This window comes from Euphorbia lathyris, chromosome 2, assembly GCF_963576675.1.
Source record: "Euphorbia lathyris chromosome 2, ddEupLath1.1, whole genome shotgun sequence".
NCBI classification, from domain to species: Eukaryota; Viridiplantae; Streptophyta; class Magnoliopsida; order Malpighiales; family Euphorbiaceae; genus Euphorbia; species Euphorbia lathyris.
Window position 1 is genome coordinate 63,128,199 of NC_088911.1, and position 11,528 is coordinate 63,139,726.

Below are 11,528 nucleotides of genomic sequence, written 5' to 3' on the forward strand. Positions count from 1 at the left end.
TATTTGCTCTATTATTTTGAGGAGTTTTCTCATGTTGGAAAATTGTCATCCATATTACTCTCTTATCATTTGTTGAGTGAAAGATTCTGAATAATTTCAGAGCTTCACCAAAAAAAAAATCGAAAAGCACAAACAGAAACAGAAAAAAATTCATGCGTTTATTTTGCACATTTTCCTTGTTTTCATTCCCTATTCACTGATTGACTTTCCTTTCGTATATATAATCATTTTTGTTTCCTTTGTTTGAACCAAACTCCCGTACTAGGTTCCTTTAACTTTCTAAAATTGGACTCATATATAATGGTGGCGATTCGATATATCGGCAAGCTTATGGTAATTTGTTTCTGTGTTGAGACTTGAGTGAATCCTAAAAATACATAGAAAATGGTTCCCATAAACACTTGTGAGATTGAGTGACTCTTCGAGTGAGTGTTGTTGATTTTGTTTTGTCCTTCTCTTGCATAAATGACTTGCCATATTGTTGAGATCTTTCAAGTAGTTAAGTAAATCCTAGGAAATAAAAATATTCTGATGCGGATAATTGTTGATTTATTTTCTTCATAATGCATGGGGGTTTAGGAAAAGGAAACATGAGAAGTAGACAAAAAGGTTGAGATTTATGACATGATCTGATATGCTTGAAGACAAGCATTGAGCTAGTGTGGGGTATTTGTTAAGTGCCTATTTTTTATATCTTGACACTCATTCTAGATCGATAAATTGAGCTAAAATTGACCACTATGACGGGTAAATTACACCCATGGCCACTGATCTTTACCCATTTAATATTATGGCCATCGAACTTCAATTCTTAACAGTATGGCTATTGAACTTTACATTTTTTAATACTGGTAGCCACTCAACGCCTCAAAAACAACCGTTGACGACCTAAAAGTAAAAAATCTGAAGCGTTAATGATATTCTAAGGAACTTTAGTTCTTGAAAATTTTCGTTTGAGATCATTTAGGTGTTGTTTTGTTAGGAGAGACAGTGGATTTTTAGAGAGAGAAAGCTCCAAAAATTTTGATTTTGGAAAATAAAAAATGTGGTTTCATGGTAAATGTCGTTCTGAACAACTTTACTTCTTGAATATTTTCATTTTGAGGTAGTTAGCTACCGTTAATGGTCATTTTGAGGAGTTAGTTAAAATTGAGTAGCCATCGATGTTAAAAAGTATAAAATTTAGTGGTGATACAGTTAAGAATTGAAGTTCAGTGGTCACAATATTAAAATGAGTAAAGTTGAGTGGCCATGAGTGTAATTTACCCCCACTATGCATGCTATTATGCTTGTTTTTCTGTTTTCCACCTTTTCACGAGCAAATGGAAAATATAAGGACTTTCTAGCATATGAACAAAGCTCGTGAGGACTTGAGCCAGAATTGGGAAACTTTTAGAGACTTAGAAGCAACCTGGAAGTTAGTCTTGTCCAAGACTAAGTGATCGCAGAACTGCTGATTTTTTTTTATCAGAAACAACTTTCTCATTTGACTTATTCCAGCCTATTTTTCTGTTGTAATTAACGGCTCTTTGCCACTCCAATATATTCTCCAATAGAATATAGGTCATAGGTAAACATTTAGTCCACTTTCCCCATTTTCTTAGGATTTAGTGGAGATGAAACCATTTTGTGAAGGATTTTTCTTCTTATAAAAAGGAAAACTCTCATTTCTTCTGTATTCTATTTTTTCCATTATTACTTTACATTTACTTTCAGAAAAGCTTGAGCTTCCATGGCAATTTGTAGTTAATCGGTTAAAGGTTAATTCAAAGGCGGGGTTTCTTCAGTTATTATAAGATCATTATTTTTATTTGCATTCTTCTAATTCATTATTGTTTATTTTCTCACTGTAATTCGAGAAAGCATATTTTTCCCTTGTTAATTAAAGCTTCGAGCAGCTTGGCCAATTGTTTAAAGGTTTAAAAATACAATAGTTAATGAGCGAAGCTAAATCCATAATTGTTTAGTTGAGCCCGTATAAGTAGCAATTAACAGACAGATCCGATATTTGTTTGTTAAGTGAGAATTATAATTTTATTTGTGAATCAATATCGCTAAGAGTTGGATAGCCAAGATTAGTTTCTTCTCATTCTTAAAGCTGCCAGCAGGTTGAATTCCATCCACTAAAGAGAAATTATTTGTTGATTAGTAAATAGCTATAGTCTTACTTAACTATTTAATCAGAAGGAAGAAAGCTAACTCAACATCTAATACGGTGTATGCTTAGGAAATTAAGTCTCTGTCTGTACTTTTACCTGGAAGTGTTGTTAGAATTTATTTATACCCATCAATTATCCAGTTTTATTCTTTGTTTACTTATTCGTTATTGAAATCAATCAAACTCAATCCCCTTTTGAGTTATTCTTTGCATTTGCTCTGGTTATCAATTGGAAGTTAAGTCAATATTAATTCTTCGTGTTCGACCTCGACTTACCCTGTTTACAATTAATAGTAACAATTGAGTTGAGAATTTAATTTGGTGGATTCGACACCTATCAAACAATCTAAACAAAAATCGCAAATAATTCATAAATAATGTTAGGACTTACATTCTTTCCGACTTTTGTCATTGAAATCGCACAAAGAACACATTGAGAAATCGCACAGGTGATAGAAAACGTTTTCGCAGAAGAAGAAAGAAGTAAAGGGAAATAGTTAAGTTGTTGTATCTATACTAAGTGTATTTTGGGCAAGACAAATTTGAAAGTATCTAGTTTTGTAAAGGATGATATAATGGATCTAAATATGCACACTGATGAGAATCAGATCCATACCAAGAACGAGATTATATTTACGAATTTTAGTCATTTATTCGATAATCCTATGAAGTGTGCGAAGTTCAAAATGAAATCATTTAATCCATTTCGAGTTACGCGAATATCAAATTCAAAACGGATCAATTAGAATTAATTCATTTTGAATTTTGATTTTGAAGGAATTGAATTTGGATTTTAAGGAGATCTAATTAAGTTGGATAATAAGTTTTGGATGGTGGGAAATTATTTGCAATTTAAAGAATTGCACAATTTTTCTTTAGTATGAGACTACATGAAGAATTATGAGGATGACTTTTACTTTGACTTTCTAGGTAATAATTTTGACTTGCTTAGTTACTTTTTTACCTTTATATTTATTATGTTTATTTTAGTTATGTAAAGGCAAAGTATGTCCAACATGATTTAGTTTTAGTCTTTAAATATTTCCAATTTTCTAAGTTTGTAAGAAGTTTGATATCAATAAAAATATTACTCTTAAGAGTTTGTGAGTGGTTTCTCTTGTGTTCTTTGGGGCACTACTTTGAACAGTTCGAGATTAAATCCTTAATTGTTGGAGACTGTGATTGAGTCTTTACAACCTAGTTTTGTAAGGGTTCTTTTCTGTCCGACCCTGATTCGTTAGCTTTCCTATGGATAAAATCTAGTTGTCAGATTTTCGAGACACTGTTCCTCGTGGGTTCGCATCACACACGAGCCTCTCAATTGGACCAATATTATAATTTATCCTTTTAACAATTGAGATTTTAATAATTTAATAATTTAATGTAATAATTAAATAAATTTTGAATTTATATAGAAAAAAAGGTTTTGAATCGAAGTTCACCTAAATAAGAGTAAGGTCATGTTCTTTTTTTTTATTTAATTTCAGTATAAGTAAGTTCAGTTCAGTAGCATTTAGTTCAGTTAGGTTCAGTAGCATTCAGTTAATTTAACTTCAGTTCAGTAATTTATCATTATTTATATATAGTTTATTACTATTATTATGATTTATAATTTAGTATTATTTATATATAATTCATCATTATTTATTATAATTATAACTATTTATATATAATTTATTATTATTTATTATTATTTGTTATTATTTATAATTTCATATTATTTATATATAATTCATCATTATTTATTATAATTATATATATTTTTTTAAATTTACGCACAATACACTTACATTAAAGAAGAAAGAAAAATCTCCACCAAATCCGGATGTGATTCGAACCCATGACCTGGCAAGGCATAGGTAATCTCTCAACCACTATTATATATAATTTATAATTTAATACTATTTATATATAGTTCATCATTATTTATTACAATTATAATTATTTATATATAATTTATAATTTGGTATTATTTATATATAATTCATCATTATTAATTATAATTATATAATTTATAATTTATTATATGTATAATTTATCATTTTTTATTATAATTATAATATAAAATTTATCATTAAATATAAAATTTATTATAATTATAATTATTTTATGCAAGTTAAGTTAAGTAACATTTAGTTTAGTTTAGTTTAGTTAAGTAGCATTTTGTCATGTCTGTGTCTAAATTTCTAGAATTTATACCTAGATATTAATATATATTATAATTATTGGGTGTGTGATTTTTATTTGGTGTTATAGGAAAAGTTTGGAGTTAATTTGAGGGTTTTATGTGTAAAATAAAAGTTTAGGATAATTTTTAAAAGATTATATAAAGATAGAGCACCAAACTAGATATTTGCCAAATTTGGATATAAATCCCAAATGTTCCAGAATGTGTCGAGCATCGTCTTCTTTTCTTTTCTTTTCTTCTCTGTTTCTTTTTCTTTTATCCTTATCAAATCGTTCTTCGACCGTTTCTCCACCGTTTCTTTGATTTATGGAGATTCGACCGTTCCAATCACTCGAAATTTAAACTAGATCATCCTTATGCATAGATCTAAAGAGTTTTTGAGTTTCGAAAGTGTTTGGAGGGGAACATCTTAGACAGAGCTTAGAGGAGAATTGAACGGGTGTATTTTCTTCAATTAGCAGTCAATGTAAGTAATTATCAACTATATTTTGAGTTTTATGTGTGTGTGTGTGTGTGTGTGTATATATATATATATATATATATATATATATATAATCAAAGAATTTTCAGAAATTGATATTTTATGATTATATAGGAATTTTATAAAATTGGGGTTTTTCGCAATCTTGCTTTTTATTGTGAAATTATAGTCCAAATGAACTATTGACTATGTTTATATGTGAATTACAGATTTTACTGGGTTATATTGATTTGAGGTTTCGTTGGTTGATTAACTTTGGAATTTTATTTGATTAAGGATTGATATTTTGGACAATTGAAAACTTGTGAGATTGATCATGATCAAGTAAAGTATATACATATATACATATATGTTTTTGGTTTCAATCTATATATATATATATATATATATGGAATAAAATATTTGGTATCCATTGAGAGTAGTCCGGTTTGGTGGATTTAATGCTAAAGACCATATTTAGTGAGAAATATGGTCTGTGTACACAGTTTGAAGACCTATTGGGTATGACAGTGAAGTGTTGGGTGAGACTATATGGGATAGGCAACGTTAAGAGACGTCTCGTATATGTTGTGATTTGTGATTGAATTATAAGGGGATGAATTCAAGAATGGATACAATATTTTTATGTTTTTATGTTTTTGGTTTAATACCTTAACTATATTATGTACTTAAGTTTTGAGTATATTTTATAAGGTTTTGATTAAATCCTTTATAAATGTATATATGTAGCTATGTTAAGTAAATTTGGTTTTTATAGCTGATAGTTTCTTATTGAGATTTTTGTCTCATTTTTTCCAAATGTTTTTAATGTTTTGTTTTAGGCGAAGAAGTGCAAGGTACCGAAAGGGGTACTTGATCCTAGGGCGAGGTTCGGTTACAGCTGCGAGGTGCAAGTCGTCTTTAGGGTATTGCATCCATTTTGTTCATGTACATATATGTGGATAGTATATGTTTGAGGACACTTGTATAACTTGTTTTTGGTAGTGTCCTTTTGTTTGGTATATATATATATATAATTAGCTGAAGTTGAGAACTTGTTAAGTAGTGTGATATAGGTTATGAGTAAGTCATAACTTGTTTATATAGGTGATGCTGGAAAATCAGATTCGTACCTGAATCTTGTGATGCATTTTTCGACCAGATATAGGCCGAATCTGTCATGGAGTCCTAAATGAAAATTCTTTATTATTATCTTACGTTTCCAGAGTTTTTTGAATCGCCTTAATCGGGCTCCGTATGAAAAAGTTATGCTGGAAACGACATATGTTGATCATTTTAGCTTTAAACCAGAATTTGGTTTTTGCTTTGATTTTTCTCCTTATTTGAGAGATACTGTTAGGCCAGATATTCTGGAGCATATCTTATCTGATCTTATTTTAAGTCGGGTTTGACACATTTAATTCGGTTCAATTAAGCAGCATTCAGTTCAGTTAAATTGAAAAAGAACCTGATCTAAAAGGATCTGTTAGGCCAGATATTCTGGAGCATATCTTTGTAAGGGTGCATGAAAAAAAAAAAAAAAAAAAAGTGCAACTAAGAGAATTACAAAATGAAGAAGCTTTATTTGTGTGTCGAGTGATTGAAATAAATTATCAAAACAAAGCAGTTGTATATTTTGTAAACCATAATAAAGGGTCTAGGCCCCAACAAAATAAGTCAGCTATTACAATTGTGTTTAATGGGTGCTGAAATAATGTAGAGTAGAGTAGGTATTCTGTCACAAACAAATACATGAAGAAGTCCAATTTTAATTTTTGACAATCAACGTTGGCCCCTTTCATACTTGGGAAAGCATAAAGGTACCTTAATACATAAGAATAAGCTAAGCTCCATCTACTTGTCAAAATTATGTCATCCTAACCAAGTTTAAGTTTAGGAACCTGAACAAGTACAAGAGCCCCCTATTATATAAATACATTAATGAGATAGATAAAAGAGGCTGAAGGGTGAAGCCTGAAAGGGTAATAAAGAGTAAGCTTAGTTTAGTGCCACTGCCTATATATATATGTGATGGAGCCGGACCACCTATAACAAGAAAAAACCAAGGGCTTTGGATTTGGTTATAGGTAGGTAGCTATTAATGGGTGATTGAAACACCTTGTATTGTAGCTAGCTACCCGACTGAAACTGAAAGGAAGGTCATAATTCTCTCATTGAGATGCTGACCTAGACCAGACCTGCCATTTCTGGTTTTCTCTCTATCTATTCTTCACAATCACAATCTAACTAACTAGCACCAGGTTAACCAAGTGCTCCATTGCAACATTTCTAGGGGCACAACCAAGCTATATGTATTATGGCAACAAAATCACAGTGTCTACTGTAAATGTGCCAAAACCCGTACGGTTCCATCCTCTTTTCTGTTACCTATGTAAACAAATGTAAGCAATGCACAACAGTATTAAGTATATACAAACCACAAAACCCTGTCTGAGTCTGATATAAATTATAAAACAAAAAAAAAAAAAAAAAAAACTTATACAAGTAGCACATTGTTTGACATCATTATTTAATCAGCCTTGTACTCCTTAGCAGGCTGTGCTTCAAACCCACCCTCTTCTCTCCTCTCAAGTGAGTAAGGCATATAAGTCCCAAGAATTCTATCCCAAATCACAAAGAATGGTTGGGAAAAGTTGTATTTGGTGCCGTAAAGCTGATGATGAATATCATGATAAGCAGTATTATTTCTAAACAACACATGGAACAGGTTTCCAGGAAGCCATAACCCACAATGGTCATCTACTGTTTTGATGGTAGCAAATGAAAAGAAGAAAATGGAAGTTCGAGGAGACATTCCCGAAAACAGAAAAGATAAGGCCCCCCCAATTGTGTCAAGAAGAAGCCCCTCCACTGGATGGTTATATAAAGCCCCAAATGCATATGGTACAACAAGCCGATGATGTTGAGAATGGATATGCTTATACAGAAACTTGTTCAGATGCATGTATCTATGCATGAAATATTGCCAAGTGTCCAACACAAACATTGCAGTCAAAAACTGTCTACCCAGAACCATTAAGGAAGAGTGATGACCTAGGGCAGCCAGTGAATCATCTCCAGTTACCTATGGAAGAAACAAGATGACAATTTTAAATCAGTGAAACCCCTATACTATCAGAGTATCAGTATCCATCAATAAGTATCAAGAAGTAGAAAAGAAACATGATCAAGTAAAGCACATAAGAGCAAGAACAACATATTGTAAAAGGAACAGTCTGGTAAGTGTTAATGCATCACTACTAACGAAAGGGACATAGATGAGTCTGGTAAGTGTTAATGCATCACTACTAACGAAAGGGACATAGATGAGTCTGTTAAGTGTGAATGCATTACAAATGTAGATAAGAGGACAACAAAGTAAAATGAAGAACAAAAGAAATATTCTATTAATGGATTACAACAACGTATTCCAATTCAAACACAGAGAAGATAAGTAAGATGAGAATTAAAAAGCCATGCTAAATCAATTCCTACAGAGACACTATTGTTTGTTTGATTTCAATGTTTACTTCTTGTTAAGTGAAAACAGAAACATAACAAACTTGGTGTTTCACAGGCACATGTATCAGACCATCACATATATATAGGCAGTGGCACTAAACTAAGCTTACTCTTTATTTACCCTTTCAGGCTTCACTCTTGATCCTCTTTTCGGACTTCAAATTATTAATTACAAAGCAACCCAAGAAACAAAAACACAATCCATGACTGCGATGATTTCCAGACGACAGAACAATCTCAACTTAGAAGTTATCGTACTTGAAAGAAACTACATGCATCGGTAAGTTATGAGAAAGTTAAATTTCATCGTAGAAGTCAAACGAACAATGAAATATGGAAACAGGCTACGATGATCGGGTTTCGAACATGAATAGTGAAATAGTATTAAGAAAAGCATACCTTGAACAAAAGAATAGCAACAACTGCTTGAATAGATTGCTGAAGAAGAACGCCTCTAACAACAGTACCTTTAGACACCAAATTTTTCTCATCTTCATCCTTCTTCGTATGCAATCTATAATTTTCAAAAAATCCTAAAATAACATATAATCCGGAATAAACCCAATACACAAATATTGGTACAAAAGTACCCAGTAATTCATCTGAAACTTGAAAACCCATGTTATGATCCAACATAAATGAAATTATAAAAAGGAAAAAGCTCGACGGCGATGAATATCAGTATAAATAACAAAACATGGGTCGTTCAGGGTGGGGTCATATGAATTATTTTAGGGTTTAAATGAGAGAAGAAAATTCCATAGAAGTCGTTGAAATCGAAAAGGGAAAAGGAAATCACAGAGGTGAATTTGGATGGAAACAGAATAATAAAAAATAAAAATCAACCAATAATGCATTCGCCGATTCCTTTGATTATATGAGTTCGGTCAAAACGACGCCGGCTTTGACTGAAAATATCGGGAGAGAATCTACCAGTGTCGTGTAATATCTGAAAGCCTCTCGCTTACTTGACCTAAATAGCGACACGTTATCAAGAAGGAATAATAATGAATAAAGGGTACTACTATCCAAAACAAATGAATAAGCCTCTTTGTTTGGTTAACGGAGGTGAGAGTTAAAGAAGGTAATGGAAAGAGAAGGGAAGGGAAGTGATGGAAAGAAAAGTTAAAAATTAATCTTGTTTGAGAGTTTATAAGATGTAAACGAGGTTAAATGTTTAACTTTGTTTGTGAGTTTAAATCTGAAGGGGAATGATGGTTAAATTTACTCTGCAGAGATAAAAAATTTTAAAAAAATTTACGTTACTCCTATTAACCCTCAATTTAGAGGTTAGAGGAAGTAAACATTTAACCCTATTAACCTCCATTAACTTTCAAAAAATAACTCACAAATAAGGTTAACTTAATACTTAACCTTCCATTACTTCCATTAACCTCCTCCCAAACACGGGCTAAAGGGTTTGGGTGTCAATTAGCTTCGTAACTTGATATTTTTTACAAATTGAATCTTGAAAATCTAATATATTACAAATTATTACAAACAACTCCTTTTGACATTCATAATTTTGATATCAACACTAATACAATCAAATTTTTTTCAATGACATCTTTCCATAAAATTTTAGGCAAAAAGTATCACGAGTCCCTTAATCTTTTAATTTTTTATTCATTAAACAATTGATTTTTTATTTAGATACATTAAACCTCTGATTTTTTTTTTTTTATCATATTAAGCCCCTAATAATCAAAAAATCAATTTTAACATAAAGTTCGGTTACCAATTTGTTATTCATTTCACATGCGTTCGGAATTTGTACTTTCAGAGTTTTAAAACAGTTTTTTATATGTGTAACATGGTTATACAAAAATCGTAAAACTTTAAATTCAAATTGTAATAAATATAATTTCAAATACATATGAAATGAATAACGACTTTTTAATTGAATTGGATATTCACAACTAACTAATTTATCAAACAATGGTTTAATAAGATAAAAAAATAAATGATCATGAACTTAATATGTTCAAATGATCAATGACTTAATGAACCAAAATATAAAAATGAGTACCTAAAGATTCCTTTTACCAAAATTTTATTACTCTTTAGTCAAAGGTTTTATAGTCATTTATTAATTAGAATTTATCATTTTTAATCAATTAAATACTTTAAAAGTGAAGAGCTCCAACAACAAAACTACTCTTTTTTTCCAATTTTTCCAATAGATCCTCCAATGTAATTTTATTAGCCTTGAGTCAAAAGTTTTATAGTCTTTTACTGTTATACCATTATTTTAATTAGCAAGGATTTGATAATGGACAAATTATAAATCTGGACCAACTGAAAGAGTCTATTAACATATTTGACACATTTTGCTTCCATCTCACCAAATTAGACACTTCCATCCCTTTTGGATAAATATACATACCTCCATTCAACTTCTACTTCTGCTCCTACTCCCGCTTCTTCTTCTTCTTCTTCTTCTTCTTCTTCTTCTTCGTTTCAACAAAAGGGGTCTAAAGGATTATTACTCGGCTTCTCTGCCGGAAAATAAACCAGATACAGCTGCTGCTGATAAATTTATTGTCGTTCATCGGCGTTCATCCACCTCTGGCTGATAATTGATCTGAGTTTCCTTGGACAGAGTTGCCATGGTTGAGTTTATTTCTTGATTTTCCGGTTGTTTCAGTGGTTGATTATATGGAGGATTTAGACGCGATTTTGATTTTTTAGCGGTGAAGAAGAAGAATTATGTGAAAGAAAATGGTATCGTTTCAATTTTTCCATTTTTGTCGCATTTGTGACGAAATTTGTCACATTTCGTCACAAATGCGATAACAGTTGTCGTATCTGCGTTATCGCAGCTGTGACAGGAGTAATTTTGTCGCAGATGCAACAAACTTTGACACAAATATGACAACTCTTGTCGCAGACGCGATAACTGCTATCGCATTTGTGACGAAATACGGCGCAGAAGCGACAACTGTTGTCGTATTTGTGATGAAATACGACAAATTTCGTCACAAATGTGACAAAAATGGAGGAAATTGAAACGATACCATTTTCATAATGGAGCTTCATAATCTCTTTTTTCTCTCTGTAAACCACCATCTTTTCTCTCTCTAGACTTGGCGATAATTCCGCTTTTGTAGGTTTGGGATGGCGAAGAAGACATTGAGAGTCTGAGGAAGAAGGTGAATTGAAATAAGGGTATTCTTGTCCAAAGTGGATGAAAGTGTCTA

General features: G+C 31.4%; 1 protein-coding gene across 1 annotated transcript; it reads right to left on the reverse strand.

The window, feature by feature from the left end:
• Positions 1–7,156: 7,156 nt before the first annotated feature.
• On the reverse strand, positions 7,157–9,182 carry LOC136218457 (sphinganine C4-monooxygenase 1). The gene is made up of 2 exons (XM_066005331.1): positions 8,728–9,182; positions 7,157–7,891 (listed from the first exon to the last, which is right to left on the reverse strand). The coding sequence occupies exons 1-2, from the start codon at positions 8,962–8,964 to the stop codon at positions 7,337–7,339; spliced, it is 792 nt and encodes a 263-aa protein (XP_065861403.1). The 5' UTR covers positions 8,965–9,182; the 3' UTR covers positions 7,157–7,336.
• Positions 9,183–11,528: the final 2,346 nt, after the last annotated feature.

Bases quoted from the DNA above. Each gene is read 5' to 3' on its own strand.
- LOC136218457 (XM_066005331.1), bottom strand. From the start codon at position 8,964: ATGTTGGATCATAACATGGGTTTTCAAGTTTCAGATGAATTACTGGGT. The intron at 7,892-8,727 runs GTATGCTTTTCT...TTTCTTCCATAG, and splicing joins TTGCTATTCTTTTGTTCAAG to GTAACTGGAGATGATTCACT.